Genomic DNA, 27,414 nt, shown 5'->3' with positions numbered 1-27,414 from the left:
CTTAAATAATTTAAACCAACATCTAAATGTTCTATATTGTATAAATCATTTCAATAGAAAACAAACCACTGGTATGAGTAATGTAAGTTGGAAGTTATGGTATGGAACTGTTGGACATATTCATACTAAACATATAGTTTACTATAACTACAATAAAGCTTACAATTACATTGTCTGACATCCAAGTTATCTTCCGGAAAATTACCTTGCCTACCTCGATATTTATCCCATAGCCATAAGGTGAATCCCCTTCCGAAACCCCACTTCATCGATTGTCGGTGCTCCCGGCTTTCCTGTAACCTGGTGAACCCGTTCCTCAACCAAATGGTCTGTTATAGGGAATAATATAACCGATTCCTTAGCCGCCCCCACTACAAAGCAAATCTAATTAATTACTATATATAACTCTGTTTGGGTTCATTATTCCATTTTTTGCTCCCATTATTTCAGTTTTTTTTTCTATTTATCCCTCACGCGGTGGTAGGCGAGAACATGCACGCAATGAATTGAAAACATTCTGAAAGAAAGCCCTTCTAAAAATAATTAAAACCCCAGCTCTGTAGAGAAAAGTTCATCCATATCAGAGTCATTGCTGAAATCAACCATATCATATACAAATTTATCCAGACCACCAGTTAGATTTTAGATCTGTCCATGTCACTATTGAACAGGTACATGAAGTACTGAAAAATATATTTTCAGCTTTGGAAAGTAAATCCTACCTCTCAGCAGCTTTCCTACATGTTAGCCAAAAGTTTGATAGAGTATGGCATTAAAACCTTATATAATAAACTTAAAAAACAGTTACTACATTACTTTTAACCTATCCTAAAATCGTTTCTAACACAGAGACATTTTTTGGTAAAACAGCAAGATGAATTCACAAGATTGTATTCGATCAAAGCTGTGGTTCCTCAAGGAAGTGGCCCAATCTATATCTCCTTCTTCAGCGAGCAATCATACCGAAGTTGCCACATTCGAAGTCAAGTCCACTCATATAACTTACACAATGAAACGTGAACCATGTCCACTAATCACAATTAATGTTACACAATTAACCCAGTTAACTGATACGAAGTACGTGGGTATTCATCTTGACAGACGTTTAACTTGACAGAAACATATACTTATGAAAGGGAAGCAACTTGGCATTAAATTTAAACAAATGTATTGGATGATTGGCCGTAAATCTGAACTGACTTTGTAAAACAAACTGGTGTTGTACAAGACTGCTATACTTCAATTTGGACTTATGGCATCCAACTGTGGGGGACTGCAAGCAATTCCAACCTAGAAATACTACAGTCATTTCAACACAAAGTGTTCCGAGCTACAGTAAATACCCCATGGTATGTTACATCAGCATCTCTAGAAGAAAGACCTTCAAGTACCCTCATTAAAGGAAGTAATCGAAAGTTGCAGCAGCAGGTACATTGACAAAGAAAGGACCTCCGCTATCCACCTCCGAAAATGCACTTTGCCGTTCTTCAAACGAGAAAGCAACTAGCCTCCTGGCCAATGCCTCGACGAATTTTGAACTACAACTCCTCTGAAGAGCGCGATGTCAATCGATCCCCCCGTCGATACCAGCATTCTCAATGGCTCGCAATTGCAGGGTTGTTAAACTGCTCTGATGAGACGTAATAACGTCGAAACTAATCAGTAGTTACAGCTTCTCCTTGCAATTGCGATCTATTGGGGATGTTTTTGCCGACGGGGGGTTGATTTACATCACGCTCTTCACAAGTCTCTTTATCATATCTAATTGATTATCTTTAGAGTCCAGAGTTGATAAACTGATCAAAGTTATTGCAATCAGAGACTACAAAATTTTTTGGAAAAGATAAAGTAGTTGTAACGTGTGTCAGGCAATGTTAGTGTGTAGTAAACAGTATGTTCAGAAAGGAGCGATCGTTATTTTGATATCATAAAAGTTTTTTATGCTCTACTGCAGACTAATTAACATACTACATTTATACAAACTTTTATAGAGGTCACCTTTTAGAAATTTTAATGTTAGAATACTGCAAAATCATAGAGCATGTGAAATGTTGCAATCTCTATAATATTATTGCTTATATGACCTCAAATATTCACCTGTTTATTGAAACACGATTTTATTAACTTTGGAGGTTTAATATAAATGTTTAGTAAACTAATAGCTCCTATTATTCAAAAATATTTTTTTGTCTAAGTACATAGTAAGAGAAGCAATTGTTTTTTCTTTCATAAAAGGTCACAATAAATATTAATAATGTCTGTCTACTTATATATTTCTTAGGAAAATGTAACAATTATTTTTAGCATAAAATATTTTATGTAGGTCTAATTACACCACTTCTCATAACATTGATTTTTTAATATTGAGTAAAACATGTTAATACCTAAATTTGCACCAAAATACTAAAAAAAGTTGATTCACATAAAGAGGAACCTAGTTCAACTTAAGACAGTGAAAATAATGTGATATAAAAAAATAAAATATTATAGTTATCACTATATCAAAATTTGTGTTTATTATTATTTGGAAATATTTAAAAACCCTATGGATTTGATAATGATTAATATATACAAAAAAATTTAAAAACATTTCCATGTAAATTGATATTTGAGAATATTAACGCCCATGTAAATAATCCACCTATCGTTGTTTTATACAAAACAATTGAGTAATTAATAAAATTGTAAAATAATTTGTTTCAACAATACAAGACTGGCTACAATTATAATTGTTGTACCAAAAGAGATCATAAACTGAGTTTAAAACATATTTCATTTAAAAAATAAAAAAGTTAAACAACAAAAAAATGTTTTGTTTAAAAAGCAATCAATTGGAAACGGGTGGGAATTTTGTAATTATTTGTTATTGGGGTTACAGATTCTCAAATTTACCACCAAACTAGTCGTTGTTTTCAGTAGTGTGAGGTAAGATAACGGAAATACTTATAATATATAAACATTTAGTTGCAGCAACTGCAAGTATTCCGAGAAATTATTTTCGTTTTCAATAGAAACAATATTATTTTCTACTGAACATTAACGAGATTAGTAAAGATGCCGCAAATAACAAAGAGTTGATATTGAATACACAGCCCGAACATGGTTTGCTAACGTAACTGAAAAAATCTTCATTAAGTTTCTTGTAGGATCCAAAAGAAGGACACTGGAATTCCAACGCCTCTGCGAAGCATTTCTTTACTATTCCAAGATCACTAAAAATAAAAAGAGAGCGAGAGATAAGCTTTATTGTCATAAGAAAATTTTATGGACAAAGCGACACAATTTTATATTAGATAATATAAACATATAAAATAACAATTTGGCTTAATAATAGTGATTATAATACATATAATATTTTACTTCATACTAAATTGGATTATGCCAGTCTTTTGAGTCTATGGTAAATTGTAAAATTCTGCCACATAATAATAAGGTCTTTCAAGCAGAAATGCCTTGGTCAATCTTCGGAACTTATTAAATGTATTTGCCATTTTTAATTCTGAAGGTAGCCGATTGAATAATTTTTTGGCACTGAAGATGATGGCATTTTTTACCAGATCAGAAGAGGATATAGTTAAGCAAATGTCCAAATTCTTTCTTTTAGTAGGGTAAGTATGAATGGGTCTCTCTCTTGCGAAAGTATATGCGAACCAAACAGATTATAAAATTAAAAGAGCAGGGAGAGTTAAAATTTTGTGTTTTTTAAAACAGAATTCACAATGCGTTCTACTACTGGAACCATAAATATAACGAATAGCTCTTTTTTGTAATTTGAAGATAGATTCGAGGTGCAAACTACAATACCCCCAGAAAGGCAAACCATACCGAAGATGCGATTCAAACTACGAATAGTAAGTTGAATCGAGCTGTTCAGATACGGATTTATTAGCAACACAAGCAGAGTATAATTTTTTGCTACGTTTTCTGCGTGTACAGACCATTGAAGGGTACTGTCAATATCTAGATCAAGAAACTTGATCGAATTTGAGGATCGTATTAAGTGATTGTTGGATGAAACTAAAGTTTTCTCAGTGTTTAAACAGAGACCATTCGCATCAGACTAGGCTTTAATAGTAATGAGATCTTTGCCCATGGTAGAATGTGAAGCTTGTATATCTGGATCATTCTTGGTTACACTTGTATCATCCGCAAATAAAGTGAATCTATCATTAATTCGTGAGTCTGTCACATCATTAATAAATATCAAAAAAAAACTGGACTCAAAAATAAACCCTGAAGTACACCACTGCCAACTACAAATTTACTTGTAACTTTACCTTTTGCTCGTACATTCAAGATAAGATTCAAACCATTTTAAAGGAATACCTCGGATGCCATATTACTCTAGTTTGTTAATCAAATTTCATAATCAACACAATCGAAGGCCTTAGCAAAATCACAAATCACCGTATAAAATTTATAGTTAGGTGAGGTATATATTTCAATAATAGCAGAAAACACAGCGTCATTAGTTAATTTATTAGGTAGGAAACCAAATTGTTGTGCTTTCAAGATTTCATGTTTAGAAAAAAAAAAGCCCCCTTTCAAAGGATTCGTTGATTTAATGACATAAATCGTTAATCATCACTTCTGGAAAACTCAAAAATAACTTAGCTGGATAACCCATCAATGTCGTAGGAAGTCTTGTTTTAAGTGCTGGTATAGTTTGCTCTAGCTCAGATCTATTTACACGTCTAAGGATGAGACTGTCAGTGATTCTTTTAGAAAAAACGAGAAAAGAAAGAGCATTAAAACTTGGGGATATTTTAGAGCTAATATTCTTACTAACGTTCACGAAATACTTATCAAGTTCAAGTTTATTTTGACGAATTTTTAGCTCTCGAGAGGCGATTATTGTAGGTTTTGTTTAATCCTTTTTATAGTTTTCCGCTACAATGATCTATAGTTGATATAATTGAGTATGTGAGGATGGTCTGTGAACTTTTCAATATACAAGAGTGATCTCATATTCTTGAATGGAGTACGTATTTCTATCATAGTCCATGTTTAGTTTTACGAGGGCGAAAAAATGTATTAAAGCCCCTGATAGCTTTATCGAGAAGTTCGAGTCAATATCGTCAGAAAGATCCATCCAATCATTTGCTAAACATACGTTTTGAAATTTGGTGAAGTTTTATTTAGAAAAAATCCTCACCAAATGGGTGTGTTTCTTAAGAGATTTACAAGGCATTACAAATTCGGCAAAAACAGATTCATAGCCAGAGAGACCTGAATTAATTACTAAGTGATTCACATCATAAGGTAGGAAGTCGAACATTATGTAATCTAGAATTGAGGAATGTAATCTAGAATTGAGGAAGTTGTTTTAGTAATTCGAGTTGGTAAATCCACGTGCATTTTTAGCTGAAATGACTCTAAAATATTTACCAGAGACTTCCGAATGGCACAATAATTAGTCAATGTTAAAATCACCGCATAGAACTCTTCTGCTCATAGTAGGCAGAGCGTCGAGCAATAATAGAAATTATGATTAATTGTATGAAGCTTATATAATTAATTAGCTATAATAGAAATTGACCTCTTCATTTGTTTAGAATATGTTGGTTAGTTTTTTATTTCAACTTTAGTACTGCCACTTATGCAACTTGGAAACAATAGAAATTACTGCTATGATTCAAAATGAGGAAAAACCTATAAATTTTTTTTTACTTTATATACTTAAAAAGAGATTAAAACTTGTGCCTTGACTACAACTTCCATTAAACAAAATCAAACGTTAAAATAATGTTTGCTTTTGGTTTCCCATTTTGTATATCTTGTTTGAGTTTTGTGATGTAATTATAGTGAAGTTTGATTATCTTTCATCTTATTTACTTTTAATGCTTAAATAAGATAAAATGAGAAATATTTTCGTTTAATTAATTTATCAAATTCAGCATTTGTTGCTACATACTAAAACTGACACTTGCTCATCTTTCCTGTGGATTTATTTCTAAAATATTTACAATTATAAATACAATATCAATTAAATCGTTAATTTACCAAAATACATCCTATTACTAAGAGTTTGCTGATAACAGTTTTGGGTTTAAGATATTTAGAAATATATTAACCAAGTAAAAAATGACACCGCATGGTGGTCTGTGTGTTGCCATAGCTGCCTGTTACACAAGGTTTAATAAAAATTTATTTTACTAAAATCAATGTACCATTACATTATTAAAAATGGTAAGTAACGAAGTGAATAGACGTGACTCGGCACGTTGTTATTATGAAGAAGAAAGCAGTCAGTTCCTTTTTCATATATTTTTCTTCATAGGCCAGGGAACTTACAAAAATTAATATTAGAAAAAACAACGCCATCGTGTTCTAGGGGTTAAATAAAAATTATGTGTATAAAATTCAAACATTTTTTGTCTATGCGATATTTTTCTAAACAATAAAAACACCAAAAACGGTACAAATTTTGTTTTTTGCGTTTTGCGCTGAACCTATGCAAGACTCGACTGTTACTATGGACAATATTGTAGAGAATTGAAAAATCTTCAAAATAAGCTTTTATAAATTAAATTTCGATAATTTGTTGCTTAGATATTTTAACCAAAAGTAGAAAATTTTTTAAATATAAAGGTTTCTTATTCACTGAACACCGAGATCTATAAGGATAAATATGCAATAGTAAGTCAGAGAAGAGAATGACCCTGTTCTTTGCACAGTTGGTCAATATAATATATTTTCTCTAACTTTAGACCTTCAATAATAGTAAGCCATTTTTTGTTTATTGGGCATTTTTCAGACATAATTAAATTTAATCTCACGAAGCGACGCCACTTATTGTCTGGTAGGAATATTTCGAAGAAACTGTGTACATACGCTTTCCGACAGCTTCGGCCAATAGAATTGCATTTATGTTTATAATGCGATGTTTTCATTGGTAAACAGTGTAGATGATGAGTCCACGTGAACTGTTGGTTTTTTAGATGTTTACCGAATTTTAAATACGGGAAGTAAATATTATTTTTCATTTCTTAATTCGGTATGCGTACTGCGCATATTTATGAAATATTGACTGTTTTTCGCATAACTGTCTTCTGCTATTGATATTGGAAGAACTATAAACGTTCCAGTATATCCTATAGAATTTCAGAATTTACAGTTGTTCCTCCGTATCAACTCCAATTGCACTATGCTCTCGCAATCGACAATAACTTGATGTTAGACTTTAATAGATCTTGGTCTTTTTTATTGAGAAGTGGATTTTCTATTGAGAACTCTTAATTTTTGTCTCTTAGCCAAAAATCCAACCAATTAAAATTCTAGGAAAAAATCTTATTCGCAAATCATTTGTTGAAATGCTTTGCACAAACCTACATGAGATTTTAAGTCTTTACAAGATTTGAAATAATCAATCGATATTGAACGAACAAGTTTGTTGTGCAAACTTTTTGCACATTTTCTAATATTTTCAGGATCTAAGGACCTAATTTCACTTTTAAATCGCTCATACAACTTGTAGTAAGCTTAGATTGAAAGCAAATTTATAGATAATGCGTTGTTGAAGATTCATGTATAACGACAGATAATGCAAACACGAGATCTGACTGAACTGGTTATAGTAGCAGACTGAAAATCTTGAGTGGATCCATCCAAATTTGTCACCGGTTTGGCGAAAATATATGCAACCTAAGTTTTTACTGCTATAGCAATCCATATTTTTTTCACTTCCTGCATTTCCTGTGCCTCATTTGCTAATGTGTTTCGGATAATTTGAGGAGAGATCCATTCTCGAGCAAGATCAAAATACAATTAGTCATGAGCTTTTATATGTTTGTTATGTATGAATGAAGCCATTGCATTATGCAATATTACCTAGCATAAGTTTTTTCTGCTTCAACTTAGTTGGTCTAGTCTAGTTTATATACGAGGATGGTCCCAGATGTACCTGGAAAAATTTTGGAAATGTATTCACTTTCCAACATAATCTCCTTTTAGCCAGTCATGTTCAAGGAGCTAAATCTGGTGAATAGGGTGCATGAGGTAGCAATTCAAACTTTAATTCTTTGATTTTGGCCATTGCAATAACCCGTTTTTGCTTGATTTCTTCGCTCAAACGTTGCAATAAGTTCGTATAATACACGCCTTTGATAGTTTTTCCTTTTTCAAGATAGTCATTGAAAATTATCCCACGCGCATCCCATGATCTTGGCTGCAAATGGAATGGTCTTTACCTTCTTTGGAGCCGGCTCACTCTTTTCAGTCCATTGTTTTGATTGTTCTTTTTATTCGGGTGTGAAATGATGAACCCACATTTGATCCATCTTGAAACTTCTTCACAACGCTGTTTTTGTTCCATTATGAGCAAACGCCGTAGCCGTCTTGTGCACAGCTTTCTCATATCCAAATATTTAGTTAATATATGATGCACCGCGCTTTTTTACATACCTACTATGTCTGCTAGCTCGCGCACTTTCAGTCGAGGATCATCCAGTACCGTTTTGTAATTTTTTTCAACATTTCTGGAGTCCTCACCTCATTTAGTCGACCACTGCCATACTGGGCTTTGCAGGTCGTTCGGCCTCATTTAAACTGTGTCACCCAATATTTTACCGTTGATAACGAAGAAGCGGTCTTACCCAAAATAGAATCTAGTTCAGCTTATAAATTGGTTGGGCTATCAGAGTTACTGTGCTAGCTTTAAGAGATCTTTACTTCTACAGGTTTCTTGCCTGAAACATTTTTTCCGTATGCTTGCCATATGGGTGCATTCTACAATAGAAGAACTGCAGTTTCATCATTCTCCCCACAGAGCGTATCTCATCTTGACGTGGGTTTTAAATTCTGTGTGTTTTCTTTATTGATCATAAGAAAGGGGTAATTCATAAAGAGCTACCCTGTTAATGAATTACGTAATGAATCAAATGAATCACTATCAGATATAAACTAACCAACAATGATGTGAATTATTATGTGGCACTCCTCGCTTAATCTCGTGATTAACCAAATGTGTTCGTGTCAACGATTTGTTGAAATATTTCACCATGGCTCATTGTCCCATTGATTTATAAATGAGAATGAAAAAAAAATCGTAACAGGAAAAATGGACACATTTTAGTGATGAGTTCGAATGATCACCCACAAAATAAATAATCAATCAAATACGTACCTGCAAATGTCTTTTTTCATTAGAACCCTTGATGTGGGGTTGATAATTTTTGCAAAACAGTTATCTAAATTGGGGTAATTAGTATTGGATAATTTGGTACGGCATTCAGCTGCTTTTGAACTGTAGAAAGCTGGAAGAAAACGTTGATTAGCGTTTAGTATTATTACTGCAATTTCAATAAAAACGGTATATTATTGTAACGCAATATGGATCCTAGAGTCGATCCTGTCCGATTGTAGTGGAATTCTAAAATTCGGCAGAAGCGCGGCACCTTTGATATACGTTGGAAATACCCGGAATCCGTTTGATGTTTTTTATTCGACAGGCGGTTTATTTACATTGTTTCATTTGAGTAATTTCTAGGAAGGTCTATTTATTTATTTGTTTTTTTTATGTTTTAGAACTTTTGAGAATTCTTTTGTGATATATAAAGGAGTTTCTGTAGTGCAGTTTAGTTCAGTTTATAATAAATAGTCGTGGTGAACGGAACGAAATAGAAAAGTAACAGAAGAATGAATAAATCATCTAAGTTAATAAGGTGAATTATATAGATTAGTTAAATGTAGTATAAGGTATTTAAATAAATTAAGAACGTAAGAGACAGTCAACCGACGAATAGAAATCGTAGAAAGAAACAAGAAAAACATTACATTATTCAACTAGCACTATTTATATATACATATGAAGTTTTTAAGGTTTTGATTAAATAAATGCCTTTAAATGTGAGTATAATACTATACAATATCTACGACTGACAGATTAATTTCACTTGAAATATAATGCTTAACCTTTTCTACATGAGTTCTATTAATTATTTCTATTACAATCAAGCTTCTGTTTTCTCAATATTTTCTCAGATTTTAAATTTATTTTCCTAGCAAACCTATGCTTTGGAACTAAAATATTTTTAAAAAACAAATTACTCAATGAGATTTTATGCTCCAAATAAAAAATTTTTAAGCTAAATATGGTCTAAGCTTATGTAAAATGTGTCGAATACAAATTGTTATTGGCTCATGAGGTCTGGTGATGTGCTGCGGGTTGGCCCTCTCTGGATTTAATGGATTTTTAAAATTCGACCCAAGCAGGCGGTTTATTAACATTGTTTCTTTTGAATAGTTTTTAAGAAAGTTTATTTATTTGTTTTGTTTTTTCATTTTCTATAAATTTTAGAATTTTTTTTAAAATATAATTTAAAATAAAAAAAATTTTATTTCATATTTTATCGATTTCATATAACATTTTTTAATTATTTCCAATTATAAGTGTTTTGATTATGCTTCTAGTCAGAAGCGAAACGTCAAGATAAAATAAAAGGCAAATAAATATAAATCTATAAATAAAAATAAATCGAAGAGCTTAAGAAGTTTTAATAAAAAATTCTGATATTGATACAAAAGTACCTTTTGAAACACATGAAAAGTATTTTATATAAAAAATAATATCTCGAATAAGCTTTAAATTATAATACTTACTTTTAATATGTTCTCCATCATTATGACATAAGAAATGAAGGAGTTCTTTGAAACTCCGATTGAGGAAATCTTCCAAAAATTTTTCTTGTTGTGCTAAACAAGGCTTCAAATCCTTCGCGAATTCTTTCATTCTGTTTTCTAGGATAAAACGTTCTCTATCACAAAATACTTTCTCTCCTTCGGGGATGAATTTGAAAGCATATTTTAGATACCTTTTAAATTCCACACCGTCTGCATACAATTTATCAAAATTATTGATATCGTGAGTTTGATTAAAGCATTTGTTGAACCAGTGATCGCTTAGTTTTTGGTATGGATCGTTTTGGGCCATTGCTAAGCCTGAAACAAAAAAAAATATGAAATTCCAATTATAAATGATCTGATAAGCGAAAATAAATGATGATGAAGCAGATCAAATATTTGTAATGACATTAACAGTTAATATTAATTTCTATACTTTTAAATATTTGATTACTTATGAAGTGGATCCACCGTTGAAATCTTGTGGAATAATACCTATTCTGCTTGGGTGGAACTCTGCCTCTCCTTTATATTATAGTGAAAAAGAGATATTTAGTGACGCCTGCAGGATAATCCAGGCAGAAAAATTAAAATCAAGGAATCTAAAAGGTTACCTAAGGATTCTAGATGCAGTAACTATCCAAGGCATGATTGATATAGATATCCCATTACCAAGTGGTAATCAATGATCGCTAACCATGGGTCATGGGTCAAGATATTCTGCAAGCTCGAAATGCTTCTCTCTCGTATACAGATGGTCCGAAGCAATAGGTGGATTGGGAATTTTTAGAGCAAAATGCAAGCTATCTATACCACTAGGAATAGTACTATTTTTTAGGCTGCGTTGCTAGCAATAAACGTGTGCTCGTTAGAAAGCACATTTACCTCCTATTCGCTCTGAGGGAAGGCATGGTAGGGGAAATTAAATCGACTGAAGCGTTTGTAGTGGTCACTTTGAGCATTACATTATAAACAAATACACCTTAAAAATTTTTGTTTGTTTTAATTATGATAAATAAAAATGGTTCACCAGAGTTGTTGTGTAGTGAAGTGTAAAAATACTAGCAGAAAAAGTAAGTGCAAATTTTATAAATTTTCAACCGCTACATGGAAAATAAATCAACGAAATCGGTGGATAGCTGCAGTTAAGGTTTAAGTAAGTAGTACCATAACCTTATTGTTATTGTGGCGCTGCAGTCACACTCGGAGCGAATAGCTAACCGGTCTTGAAGGTGCAGGAAGATATTGAGCGCATGTCCAAATTAGCATGGGAGTGTAAACAAACTCTGAAAGTACTAGCTAACCAACATAAACTAACCCTAATGCAGACAGCTTTTCCAAAAAGGCAACGATTTCATATTTTAAACTGGGATTCTACTGTGGCCTCGTGAGGGGTCACATCAATAACGAACTGAATGAATGCATTGTTGAAGGATTAGACGAAGTCTTACTGGAAAAAAACTCCGTGCCTAAGACAATCCATAAAATTCATAATCTAATCAGTTAAGAAGTATGAAGAGAATCTCAAGATATCCAGAAACGACATGAACTGGTGCTAGGTCTTCTGAAAGGTCACTGCCCCGATAAATACCACTTTAAGACGTTAGGCATGACAGAGAACGATAGCTGCAGTTTCTGCGGGTTAGCCATATAGACAGATACTCGGCGAATATCGTTTCTATTCCAGCATAAGATTTAGATACATAGTGTAGTGCTAGTGGGACAAAAAACTCAGAAAAACAGCCTCTTCTGAGAGAAGTCTATGTATTTTGGAGGAATTTAAAAAAAAATTAAAGAGTCATTCACAAAATATTTTTTGGTACAGATGCAGGGCGACTGGAAAACCGAAATGACTCCAGTTGATCTCTACCACTATTTTATTTAAATAGCAGAAAAATGTAATTTAAAAACGTAATGTATTTCTAAATAGTCGATTATGATTTTTTTCTTTTAAGTACAGAATTTGTGAAAAAAACGCTTGTTTATGTGTTTCAAATGTTTGAAACTTTTTCACACTTCTTAAATAACTAAAACTTATTGGTAGGTAACCTTGCACCAAATCTAAGCTTCACTTTAAAAATGAATTTTTTAAAAAACAACATAACACCTTAAAAGCTTTAGGGGAATGCCAAAACCTCTGTCGATATCAGGCGACATCAGAACGCGTTAGTTAGGCAACCATAGATACTTGTGCCCCTAAGATTGTAGTTAAGAAAGATGTGCAATATATTAGCTACTTTCCGTTTACATTCAAATGATCTGAGACTCTCAGTTATGTATCTTAAAACTCAGATAATGACGTTATTGCTCAGTGAATAAATGGAACGTGTAATGTGGTGCGTTAATATTCACAATAACCCCATAAAATTCACCATTATCGTGATCTAATCGTCTGTTAATCACAGCAAAAGAAACAACATAAATATAATGATATTATTTATAACACTATTTACATCAATAATTACTTGCTTATTTTGATGACAAGATTTGACAACGTGATGTCCTCGATCTTACTTTCAATCGGAGTTCACAAAACTCACTTAAGCAGACGGTCTCAAGCTGGCAAGCTGGTAAAAACTCAGTTAGGTTTCACTTGTGAGACTGAATAAGAACATGCATGGAACTGAGTTATGACGTTTGAGTGAGAATACTCTGAGTTTTGGTATAAATGGAAAGCAACTAATGTTTTCATTCGATAATGCGATAATCAGTCGGAAGGTCTTTGAGTTATAGCAACACCAATTTGCTATGCCCGATTGGCTTACCCAAAATTACTGAATATTCCCGGTTTTTCCCTGCTTTGCAAAATTCTCGCCTTTTTCCCGGTTTTCAAGGTTCCTAGACACCCTGGACTTCGTATATGTGAAGTTTGAATACTTGATTGTCTAAGTCTTGGGGGACAAACTTCAACATCCAATAATGTGGAATATTAATTAGCTAATATATACATATCAAATTAAAATACTAATCACTGTATTATACATATGTTTTTTGTGTAAACAAGATAAAAAACGTCGACAATTTGTATACAAGCGTTGATAAATGAATTCGAATGAATTGAAAATATTTTCTTATTGAAATAATGATTTTGCAAAAAAATAAATATTCTCTCCTTATCGGAGGGTATATATATATATATATATATATATATATATATATATATATATATATATATATATATATATATATATATATATATATATATATATATATAATTAAGAAAATTTTTATATGATAATTTGTTACTATGCTATAACTGAAACAAATGAAAAACGGATAAGAACATATTAGTTTTTTCCAATACACTCCTAAAGTTTGGTGCACTCCTCCGACTCACTCTGTATACATACACATGAATATTATAGACAAAAATTAATTTTTATAATATTGTGATTAGAAATGGTTTGATAAATAACTATGTATATTTTCAATCAATGCAAGTGAGTAATGAATAGCTGTACAAAACAAATTTCGACTATCGTCTTGACCCAAAAATGAATGACCAAAAATTGTTAAAAAACCACGGTTTAGTTTACGTCATAAGCTCGAGTTGTGTTATTTTTATACTCAAATAAACTTATCATTTAATTATAAAATTAAAGTGATAAATAATTAAAATAAATTTATATCTAATTAACCCATACAGGGTGAGTCACCTGTATTTCTATCATATCGATTACGGCTACCATCTAATAGTTATTTACGTTATTATTCCGAGAAGTGATTTAGTACGGTACGAGATAAATGTTTATGGACGAGGCGACGAAGGAGCCGAGTCAAGAATAACTAATCGAGTACCATAATAATGTTTTTTTCATACTGTTTTCGGTTTTAAATAAAAAGTAAAATTATATTCAAATATGAAATTTCATATTTGACAATTTATTGTTAACAAAGGCAGACATTGAATTTTTAGAAATACAAAAAATATTTTCCGATCATTCAAATAAAATTGCTGAGATAACTGCGGAAGCAGTAGGGCAAATTATTCCAATTAAGTCTTCGAAAGGTTCGGAAAATAATATGCTATGTTTTGCGACTGGTACCGTAAAGTACAAGGATACCGTAAAGTGCCATTTTTCGAACTAAAATTAGTAAAGTACTAATTCAGTTTAGTTTAGTTAGTTTAGTTTAGTCAAGTTTATAGTACAGTATGAAAAATAGTAGTTTACGTAACAAGTCCCGAAAGTGGTCTTTTACTGGACGAGTGGACAAATTGCAGGGCGAGTGGTAGACGAACACCCTTTCAAGAAGTTAGAAGAAGAGGTGATTTATTTATACTCGGCATATATCGAGGCCGACATAATCGCTTTATCTCTCGCGGTTGACAATCTCACCGACGAAGAGGATGTTGATGATTGCGATATGGAAGTTCCCAATGTCTGCGATATTGCTGATCATATTGAATTCGATTGGATTGGAGTCATGATCAGTTTGGTAGTGATGACGATGTACCTTTTGCTCTGTAACACCGTAAACTTATTCGCAAAGTGTGAAGAAAAGAAAAATAAGGTAATTATACACTTTCACGGTCACCTGGTTTTTTGGCTCTAGAAAATCGAAAAATGGATGGATTTTAATGATGTTGGTCTCAAAATGTTCCATTTTACGGCGGATTTATAAAAAAAATTAGTAGAAATAGCTGGAATGAAAATTTCTCATAGTTTTACTGTTTTAAATCGTAAAAAAAAACGGTTTTGCAAAAAATTATGGTAATTATACACTTTCGCGGGCGCCTGGTTTTTTGGTTAGGTTAGGTTAGGTCAGGTTGGCTCTAGAAAATCGAAAAATGGATGGATTTTAATGATCTTGATCTCAAAATATTCCATTTTACGGCGGATTTATAAAAAAAATACGAAAATTAAAAAAAATAAATATTTTTTAGTTTCATGACTTTAAATGCAAAAAAAATGACTTTCTACATATAATCCTTCGTAACTGTTTCTAACGTCGTGGAATCAAGTTCGTATATTTTTTTCGCAATTTACATAAAAAAATGAATATTTTGAAAAAAAAAGTTTTTCTACTATTTAAGGTTTAAAACTATTAAAAACCGCAAATTCAGCCACTACCCCCGTGTTTTTAATAAATTCGTCATAAAATGGAACATTTTGAGACCAAAATTATAAAATTTATCTATTTTTCGATTTTTAATGGTCCAAAAACTATTAACATTGAAGAATATAGTACGAAACTATTCACGAAAATTGATTGTTTTTCATCGATTTCATTTTAAGTTATAAAAACTGAAAAAATCATTCTTTTTGGATTTTTTTAAAATTGTTTATTAATTTATGTAGAATACAAAAAAATATAAGAACTTTATCTGATAATGAGATAATTTTTTGTAAAGGATTATTTTGAAAATCGTTTTTTTACGATTTAAAACAGTAAAACTATGAGAAATTTTCATTCCAGCTATTTCTACTAATTTTTTTTATAAATCCGCCGTAAAATTTTGTGACCAAGATCATTAAAATCCATCCATTTTTCGATTTTCTAGAGCCAAAGAACCAGGTGACCGTGAAAGTGTATAATTACCAAAAATAATTTTGTCTAACTAGAAAAAAGTTCCTCCACATTGTAGTCCTCGTCCGCTGTGTACGATATGATCATTGAAGAAACAAGTCGCCAGGCAACCGCTGAAAAAAATAAGCACGACATTTGCGTTGAAAAAATCTTTATTGGATTTCTCACTTCCAACGGAAAGAGACTATCAGTCCGACGATGAAGACTTAGGTGTACCGATAACGCTTTTAGTAGGAATGATTATCTTGAATGCTTAATATTTTAGATAATGCAAAAGTTGCCAAGAAAAAAGAAGACAGAAGTTTCAAAATTCGTCCACTCATATAAAATAGATATCAATAGATGAATCATTATTAAAGCCAAACCCGTTTTGGCTACAAACTTTGGGTAACGTGAGGAGTCGATGGATAACGCTACAATTTCTCCTTGTATGGTGGAAAAAAGTGGTGAAGCTGCAGGTGAACCTATAGGAATTAGGGTCGTTTCTAAGACTCTATCCGTTGTAGAAAATACCGAAAGCCACGCTGTCTATTTCGACAACTTCTTCAGTAGCCACTTTTAAAATTTGGGTTTGCGATCAACGGAAACTATTAAAGAAATTCAAAAGTGTTCTTTCAAAACTACAAAAGAAATCCAAAAGTCTGAAAGAGGTAGTTTACAGTTTACAGTTTTGATGAGAAAAATGAGATATTCATTTTGAAGTAGAATAGCAATAAAGGTGTCAGTAACTTCCGATTTTGACACAGTAGTTCCTTCATCAATAGTATACTCATCTAGTCGACAAAGGAAGGAGCGGATACCATTTGTACAATCAAATGTTGTGAATAATTACAAACGACATATGGTAGCTGTAGATTCGTGGCTAGAAAAGCACTCAATATCAATCAAAGGAAAAAAGTGGTAATGGTGTAGTAAAAGGTGAAAACTCTATATCATAAAAGATTTCCGGAGGCAAATTACAGTTCCTTACCTGAAAATTGTACATATAAGTCTTATATTACATTTTTTGTGCTTCATTAATACAGTTGTCATAATACATATTTATAGGCTCATACTCCCAATTATTTTCTGTAATCTTCATTAAAATCGTTTGAAAAATAAATAAATTGGGCGTTAACTGTTAACGAGTTAGCAGCGCTGCTGAGTGGTTAAACAATGATGAGAAAAAAGAAGTGACTGATTCTGCTATCATCAAAATTGTATATGATCCAAATAAAGGAAGTGATAACTAGTGTAATAGTGATAAATCTCACAGACGAATTTGTACATTTGAGGCAGCGCTACACTACGTTCAGCCACAACCAGAGGCGACCCCAAGCGTTACCCTTCTTGTTAGACAATGCCGTGACATGACTGCCAAAAAGCGTTGTTCTATTTTGAAGCAGTTGACCTCGAACAATGTTTTTATTGTTGTTAATGCTTTAAGAATTTTTTCTACCACCGTTGGCCAAATTCAAACATGAATTTCTTTTTTACTTCAGATGGAATAACCTATATATTTTAAAGCCTATTCAAGTAGCTTTCACTACGTAATTGGATTACATCTAAGATGGGAATTTATCAAAAATTTCGACAACCACAATACATTCTGAAACCGATGACAAACAAACTTGTTATTAATGGATAATGGAATTGATATATGTTTGTAATAAATAAATAAGTAAGTTGGTGACTCCTCGTTTCTGAGTTATAGGCTTTTAAAGTTACGAAATCATATTTAAGTATATTTTGTAAATTATACATTCGAGCATTATGAATTTTTAATGGATGATTACGTATGTCCATGTAGTGCGTTTGACGAAATAAATAATTCTATCTAAAGACCAGGGGCGGCTCATACCCACTGGTTAACAATTCGTAACTTTTACCGAGACAACCTGTAAAATCTAAAAATAGCAAAAATGAATTTGTCAATCAACTTTTTAACGAAACTGTACTTACTTTTTGTAAAATTTATGGTTTAGGAGATTTTTAGATCGTTGTACACCGTTCGCCATAAAGAGATATACTGAAGAAAATTATCATAAATTGTAATTATTTATTGAAAATATTTACAGGAGTTATTAACACTATCGAACATTTCTAATTGAACTCATACTGTCGCACATTGTGTTGAGTTAAACCTTATGGAAGAATATTGGCGCGATATATGGAGCAAGAGTACCAGAGAATTACATAACACCTACTTCTCACCTGCCCCTAACTTTTTTGAGTAGGAAAGAAACTGAACAATAAGAAGACTCCGCATAAACCACACAAAACTTATTTACGGCTATTTAATGTCGTCAGGCACTTAAGACAAGTATAAATAATTATTTGTTTCTCTTATTTATTATCGCATTTGAAGAAATTGATTCTACACCTCAAACAATAATTACGGAAGGAATTCGCTTTTTTGCGGTTTATGGAGCTGCAAAAAAAGTTACTAGCATTGATCGATATCGATATATCGAATATTGAAACTCAAATTTTTTAAAAAATACTCGAAAGAAGAAACAAGTAAAATTATCACGTCTTCCTTCAACATAGGCATCTGCTATTTAACACTTGTATCGAGTATACTATCAAGTTAAAACATGGCTAAGCAATCAACTGAACCCAGAAACTGGGGTTGGAAATTGAAAGGTAATACTCTGTAACCGATTAAAAATTTACTCCCACCTGCTCTAGAAAAACTACTCAACTCAATTTTTTGCAATTGCAAAAAAGTTTGTAGTTCCAAATGTGACTGTAAAATAGTCCGGTTATTGTGTTCTCCGGCGTGTACCATTTGCCAACGTCAGTATTACTTAAATGTCCAGTTGAGTACAATAGAGGAAGATTCCTGTGCTTTTAATGAAGAGACCAATAACTGTGCCACATTTGAACAATTTATGAACATCCAGCAAGAGGAAGAAGAAGACATGACTGTTGAAGTAGACTTTCAAAAGTATGAATCTGATTAAAATATTCAAAGAAATCAAAACAATAGTTAACCCAATAATCAATAGCAATATCAATAATAAGGTAATATCTAGAACGGGTTTTGCTCCGTTAAATTATCCTAAAATTATCATGACATTTAATGGAGTAGGCCTACCGGGGAAACCACGGTAAAAATCGCGCCGAGAAGACTACATTGAATCGCGTTATCTCAAGAATGGTAACTCTTGATCATGAAGAGCATTTTTGTAGAGAAGTTTCAAGATCTGCATCTTTGGCTTGAGGACTCTTTTTGTTAAAATTTTGACCTTTGACCCCGAATAACTTTTGTAGCACACATGTGTAATGGTAAACACCAGCTCTCCACCAATATTTGGCTTTCCGGGAATTTTTGTTATTTTAAATGTCTATATTGATCCGACTATTTATAATATAAATTAAATACAATCTCTATTCTTCCTCATTATGGCTGTGTATAACAAGTTGAACGCAACTACGGAATCACAGTGATAATAGGTATCAAACGAATGATTTTTAATTTATGACGGTATGAGGGGAAATGACGTAAATACAGGTGGTAAAACCGTTACCAACAACGTCAATACTAAACGCTTCGTAACTTTCAGATGACTCATATCACCAGGGCAACTGTGTTGATGTTTTTTAACATTTTTCTAGTCGCCTGACGGGCGCCAGTAGAAGTTGAGAGCGAGTGTTTTAATTTATATAAGAATAAATACAACCTTCGGTAAGAAGTTTGGTTATTTTTTCGGGATGCAATTATATTGATTTTGTTCATCTTATCTCTATGCTTAAACGTGTATTTTACAATAAGAAGAAATCATATTGTTGTGGACGGTTTCCGTCCAAAAGTTATTATTTTTATATAGTCTCAAATGAAGTCAAATTTGGAATATATGTTTGTAAACAACTACAACTAAAGTTTTTATTGCTTTATCAGACACATTATTCTGTTGTATTGCAGAATGTTTCAGCAAATATTTATTTATTTTTGGACTTTGAATGTAATGATGTTTGTCAGGAATTTTTTTTCACTAAATGGTGCATTTTTCTATGAGCTACGTGCAATGAAACCCCCTTCCATCATGAAACGTTAAAGATACAACATTGTTAAGGAACCAAAGCCAGAGTTCTCCCTTGGGATCATTAAAGAATGACATTAACGATAACAATTTAACGGAATAATTCGCATAAGTACCTTTTAAGAGGCTTAAACATGTGAAAGACCCACTTTAAAACGCGCAAGTCTCGACCAATGATTTCGATTCTCCACTGCAATGAAATTACAAAAATTTTTGAGATCTGTAACTATGTAACTCTAACAAGCCACACTGATTTCTCGCAAATATATTAACAAATTTAAATAGAAGTGTTTATTCTATAACATATAAACATATTTCAAGCTCACATCAACTTGTAGGTAGCTAAAAGTTTACTAAAGATGACAAAATTTACAACGATGTGACTAGTTTTATTTTCGTACTTGACAATTATTTCCACTTCTCGCTTTGATACTGTCTGTCCCGCCGTCATCGAAGATAACACAAATGTCCTGCTTTTACAATCTTTTATATACTTTCTTAATCATTAGCTGCTTTCCATTTACACCTAAAATCAGAATATTCTCACTTGCGACGTCAAAATTCAGTTCAATGCACGTTCCTTTCCAGTATCACAAGTGAAACCTAACTAAGTTTTTACCCGCAATCTTCACAAGCTTAAAAGCGTGTGCCTTTGAAAGTAAAGTTGTGGACATCACTTTGTCAGATCTTGTCATCAAAATAAGCAAGTAATTATACAATACTAAATTGTTGTAAACAGTTATTGATAAATAATCTTATCAATAATCTTATACATTAAAAAAATTGATGATTTCCATTCCGAGTCCGTTCAGGCGTTCTACCCAACCGATTTGCTTAATTTTTTTTTTCAATGAAAGGTATCGATGCACAGATCAGCCATCAACCATCGGATTTCATCTAATTTTCACCATTCTCAAGTTATACTCAAATGCGATTTCCCCCTGTACATTACTTATGGGAGTTTTTCACATACACACGTTCTATCCTCAATTTCCCCTGGTTCTATTCAAGATAAGAGACTTCGTTTTGGTTTAAGAACACTCGCTGAAACACCTTCTTTCTTTTGAGTTTTTGAACACTTAAATCGGTTGAGTTGGAGAGGAGCTAGGCGCGGACATTCAATGTGGAGTTATCGATTTTTGTAGGTTTTTGGCAATTTTTCTACATTCAAAGATCTATATCTCAGGTTCTAATATAGCTACAGAGTTCGTTCTTTTCTATTATAATGATTCCTGATACTTATTTAATGGATTCGATGCGAGCAAAGCCGCGGGTAAAAGCTAGTATTATTTTAGTAATGTCGTTTTTTTCTGCTGTGAGTAACAGACGGTTGGATCACCAATGATAATGGTGAATTTTATGTGGTTATTGTGAATATTAACGCACTTTAGACGTTCCTTTTATTCACTGAGCAATAACGTTATTATCTGAGATACTCACGTAACTGGTTGTTTCAGATCAGTTTGAATGAAAATGGAAAGCAGCTATTGTCTACCCTAAAATATATCTAAAATCACGCGGAAGAGAGCAGCGTAGATGGGGAGATTAGGCTCAAAAAGAAGCGTGTGCAAGTGAATGTCATACAATAACGGGATAGACGATAAATGAAGAGAACAAGTAAATCACGCGAATCCATACAATTCCACGAATACTGATATATTGAACGTTATTAAGACAATATAGCTTTACAGTTGTTTACGTAGGCCGCAATTTATTTGGGCCTCACGATCGAATGTAAAACGCTCAGCATTATTTTGTTTTAATTACATAGTCCAGTGCATGACCCTTATGAAAAAGTTTTTCCACATTTTTATATTCAAAAAATTAAAGTAAAATACCGACACGCACGTAAACTTAAAACTAATTTGAAAAATAATTACCCATTCATCAAACAAAGAAGTGATGAATCAGAAGTGTGAAAAGTGCCGCACAGATTTTAGTGTTGGATAGCGGTAGGCACATGGGTGTATCCCACAGTGCACGGAAAATACAGCTTTTGTACAAATGACTACATTTCTAATTTAATTGAACAACATGAGGCTATTATTGAAGATGTGTTGGTCCCTATGCCGATGGATGAATCTCTATAAAACAATTCCATGTTGTTATTCGCTATTTTTCACCTTATTAAGGCGTTAAAGTTAATATTTTAGAGTTTCGAGAGCAGTCAGGTGAAACAACGGATATAGTTGTCAATTATTTGGGAAAAGTGCAGAGGGGGTGTCTTTAGTAATGTCGGTTTTCATACATGAAAATTCCTACGCCTCAATGAAACATGTGAGAGAAGAGAATAATTGCTTTACTTTCATTTGATCATTTTCTCTTGTTTATTGTCGGCGCAGTAAGCAGTAGGTAGAGCGATAAATATGAAATTCATACAATGTTAATAAATTATTGGAAATAAAAATTAGCTGCAGAGGAAAATATGTGAAAAGGGGGGATATTGAGGTCGAAAGAAAAGCAAAAACAAGCCAACCAAATCTCATCACTTGCCGATTATTGGATTCTCTAATGATACCATACATCGTCATTTAGAAGCGGGTTCTATAATAAGACAGTGATAAACCAGATACTGCGAAAGTTACGAAGAATAAGATCGAAGCATTTGGTGGTATTGAACTCTTAGCATATATAGTATTTTTTAGTCCGGAACTTGCACCGTCAGATTACTATTTAATATCAGATACATGGTAAAATTCTTGCGCGGGAACAATTTGAAACCAAAGATGCTGAAAATATAATGCGACGATTTTTTTCATGTAGTCCTAAAGAGTTTGTTGAACGTTGGGTTGAAACCATTGAATACAATCTATATTTCGAATATCTTATCTTTTTGTATGATGACAAAACGACATTACTTATAAAACACCTTCTGTAAAAACATTTTTGTTGAATCTCAAAATATATAGCGTCACCCAAGAAACACAAATATTTTGGCGTTCAATTATAACACGACTTTGATTTGTGTCAATTTTAGAAAAATTTTGCAAACCGATAGAAATTAACAATCTGCAATATGAATGGCAATTTCGGTAGAAGGTAGAGTAAAGGAATATTTACGTAACTAGGTATGAAAAGAGCGATATTGTTCAATTCTTGTAATTTGCAAAACTAGCTGCCGCTCGTTTTGGCAAATTTTACGCTTGTTGAACAACATCGCTCTTAATAATAGGTGGTTGACAAATGGAGTGGTTACGCGCCACTACATCAAGTACGTCGCAGGCTTGTTAGAAATCATTTTAAGTGAAAATAATAGTTAAATACGAAAAGAGACTAGTCACATCGTTGTAAATTTTGCCATCTTCAGTGAAGTTTTGGCTACCTACAATTTGATGTGAGCTTGAAATGTGTTTGTATGTTATTGAATAAACACTTTTATTTAAATTTGTTAATATATTTGCAAAAAATCAGTGTGGCTTGTTAGAGCTACAAAGGCGCTACATTTTGACCACTCGGTTAACAAATTAGTTGATAACACCAATACCAAATAACGTGTTTACGTACAATGTTTTATCTACTTCCGCGCTTTTATAACATTTAATAGTATCTTCAATTACAATGAAAATATTAATGTGGAATCAAATGGTGTTAGAAGTATTGTTACTATGGAAGCAGATCTTGAAGTATTGTTTCTATGGAAGCAAACAAGGATATTTCAAAATAAGTCAAAACAAGTCTGAAGTAATTACTTGAAATGTCTTCTGATTGGAAATTAGACATTCCATTTGAAGTGAGAAAGTCTGCACATGCTGCAGTGGGTAGTTTAATACTTAAAAAATCAAGAAGTTTGCGTTTTAAAAAACATAAAGAACATGATTGAAAAGGTACTATTTGCTTTGTTTGAAAATTTAAAAACAATAAAAGCGTCTACTTTATGGACAACATATTCAATGTTGAGATTTGATGTCGATACCAAGAAGTACATTATGCTTTTGTCTTGGTTGAAGAGACAGTCAGCAGGATACCATACAAAAAAAGGAGATATTGACGAAGGAGAATGTTGAAAGAGTGTTTCTATTTGCAGAAGTACGACTTAATTTACGATATGTTTATAATTTAAGATTAAATAAATCTGTTCCTTAGGTCGCAATGATAATAGGGATTGCAAGAGCCTGCAGGAAGTCTGAACTACCGTTTCTAGAGAAGGATACGTATTTGATGAAGGCACTTTTTTAAAAATTACAATTCCAGAAAGCAAAACCCACGGTATTCGCAAATTTGTGGTCACTGCTGGAAATATTGCTGGTGTTAATCTCGTTGACCCCCTCAAAAAGTATAGAAATATTAGACCTTAGCGGACATTTTGAAAATAAACCCTTAGGATGGAAATCCAACAGTGTAGCTGAAGGCTATGTTGAGAATTCATTAGAAAATAAGAGAAAAAGTTCAGTGCCAAGCCCCTGGCATACATGTAGATGTCGCAGCTTCAAATGAAATTAACATTAGACAAGAAGTTCAAGAGAAGTTCACCCACACAATGGACTTACTTTGAATAAAAAATGTTTTCAATGTTTGTAAATCATAAAATACTATTGAATTAAAATAATGACTTAAATGACAGTTTAAATAATAAAATAATTAATTTTTACAGTAATTAATAAATTATTCTTTGAAACTTAAACAGTTATGTAAAGTTTTTACATAACTACTTTTCATAACTAACATATGAAGGTTATGAAAAATGTGACGTTTGCTAATAAATTTTCCGTAAAACTGGACCTATCACTCGGATGAAAACCCATTGGGATTGGGTTATATATATATATAACCCAATCAAAACCCAATATATATATATATATATATATATATATTGTTATGGTATTAATAGTGTGATGATGTTTATTTTTATAAAATTTTTATTTTAAATAAAATCAGATTTTAATTTGGGCGCCATTAATAATTATTTGAATTTCTTTATTTTATTATGTTTTTTATTATATGTATTATATGTATTTTATTATTTTTTTTATTCTCAGGGTATTATATTGTGAGGTCAAATTAAAAAATTTTATTGCGATAAATTGTTATGGTTATAAGGTCAGATTATAATAGTTTTAAGACCGGGTCTGTTCTTTATAATGAATAAAATATTCAAAATATACAATTTCTTAACTAGCTATTACAATTATTTTATTTTACAAACATTCATTCATTCATTCATACTCATAATTACATTCATAAAACTAAATTATATGGAAATGTGAACTCAAATATTATATACTAAAAGAAATACTTAAACTTAATAGAACAGTACCTTAAGTGTTTGTTATGTTGTATTTTTTAATTTTTTTTTTTTTAATTGGAAATTGTTACGGCCTTGCAGAATAAACAGATACTCCGCTGTAGTTCCACTCCTGTTCTTTTCCTTTTCACAACTTCTTTATCTTGGAAATTGTCCCTTTGTGAGTATTCTCACTTATTTCACTTTATTTAATTGTTTTCACTAATTTCTTATTACTACACTTATACAATTATTAATTATCAATCCTTTGAATATTTTATGCCTTTTTTATCAAGATTTTAATTTTTTTTTAAATTTCAATTAAATTATTTTACTCTTTTTTCTCTTGCCAAAAAAAATTTTTTTTTCGTTGTTCATTTTTTTCTTCTTTCCTTTTTTTTAAACAAACTTTTTTTTTTTTCTTTTAACCAATGATATTTATTTTAAAAGTTAGTTACTAAATTGTCATTTCTAAATTTTTAATTATTGTGACTTTATTCAAATAATATTATTCTATAATTTCTTTGTTGTATTTATTTCATTCCTATGTTATTAATTTTATCATTGCAGTTGTCAAAATTTTTATATTTTATCATTTATAACCTTAAAATTTATGTTGGTATGTCACACAAATTTTTGAAGTTGGTGCTCCTGTTTTTATCTGTCAATTTATGGATTAAATTCTTTGATTATACAGGATTTGTCAAAATTAAATAATAATTTAGAATATAGTGTTGGCCAAAACTTAATATAAAGAATGTTATTTATTTTATTGTGATAAACTGCTCTAAGTAACCGAATAACAGAACTGAACTTATTGCTTTATTTATATCTTATTATTATTTAATAATTTATTTTGAATATATTCATACCATAACAATATATATATATATATATATATATATATATATATATATATATATATATATATATACAGTGCTTTTCAGATAAAAGTATCCACCTTTAATAACTTTTGTAATACTGGTATTTAGAAAAAATCCAAAAACACGTCAATTTATGTTGGAAGGGGCAAGCATTATGGCTTATTTAAACTTACTGGAAAAGCCACCCCCTCACCCCTAGCAGCATCCCCTTTATTTTTTTAAATTACTTTTCATATTTTTTATGTAAAATTTGGATACTCCTCTTTGAGCTGATTTCAAAAATGTATAATACTTGTAGGTTAAAGTGGTTAGTTTATGAGATAAACAATTTTTCTTTTAAGAGCACAAATTTTACTTATTATTTAATTTCACCTTATTTGCCTGTACTAAAATGGGTTGTACAACAGTTCAAACTCTTTAATCTTTTTTACTGTGCTATTTATTATGAAGTTACAAAGTGTTCAAAATGAGTACCATTCACTTCCATACAATGGTATAATCTATTTTGAAATGCCTCTCTGACATTGCTTAATACGGCTGGATTTAATTGTCGACATTCATTTTCTATCCTCTCTCGTAAATCATCCAGAGATTCTGGTTGGGTAGCATAAACTTTTGTTTTTAAATACCCCCATAAAAAGAAGTCTAGGGGTGTTAAATCCGGTGACCTAGGTGGCCACTCCATCATCTGCCCCCTTCTACCTATCCAACGAGCGGGGAATGTTTCGTTTAAAAATTGTCGGACAGGCATAGCATAGTGTGGGGGAGCTCCGTCTTGTTGAAATACCAGTAAATCTTCGGAAAGGTTATCATCATTTTCTATTATTGTTGTAATACGTGGGTCAACCCCTTCCCTGAGTAACTCAAGATATGATTCACCATTTAAATTTCCGTTGATGAAGAAAGGTCCGACAATGTGGTCACCTAGGATACCACACCAAACGTTTAACTTTTGGGGATGTTGTGTATGGAATTCACGCATAATATGTGGATCACTTTCAGCCCAATATCTACAATTATGCCTACTTACTAAGCCATTTAATGACCATGAGCATTCATCAGAAAAGCAAATATTGTTTAACAATTGTGGATTGTTATTGATAATTTGCGTCATTGATTCGCAAAACTCTAGACG

The 27,414-nt window shown here is 31.9% G+C and overlaps 1 protein-coding gene across 1 annotated transcript in view; it reads right to left on the bottom strand.

The window, feature by feature from the left end:
• Nucleotides 1–2,255: 2,255 nt before the first annotated feature.
• The window catches only part of LOC130444754 (uncharacterized), a 46,132-nt gene continuing 20,973 nt past the window's right edge, over nt 2,256–27,414 (bottom strand). Inside the window, exons 2-4 of the mRNA XM_056780035.1 lie at nt 10,600–10,938; nt 9,125–9,254; nt 2,256–3,212 (exon numbers count right to left, since the gene is read on the bottom strand). Of these exons, the coding sequence (XP_056636013.1) occupies nt 3,020–3,212; nt 9,125–9,254; nt 10,600–10,938 (662 nt within the window). The 3' untranslated portion in view covers nt 2,256–3,019. The remainder of the gene's footprint in view (nt 3,213–9,124; nt 9,255–10,599; nt 10,939–27,414) is intronic.

This window comes from Diorhabda sublineata, chromosome 5 (assembly GCF_026230105.1).
Source record: "Diorhabda sublineata isolate icDioSubl1.1 chromosome 5, icDioSubl1.1, whole genome shotgun sequence".
Taxonomy (NCBI): domain Eukaryota; kingdom Metazoa; phylum Arthropoda; class Insecta; order Coleoptera; family Chrysomelidae; genus Diorhabda; species Diorhabda sublineata.
Note: the sequence above shows the minus strand (reverse complement) of the source record. Positions and strands in the feature narration are given on the sequence as shown.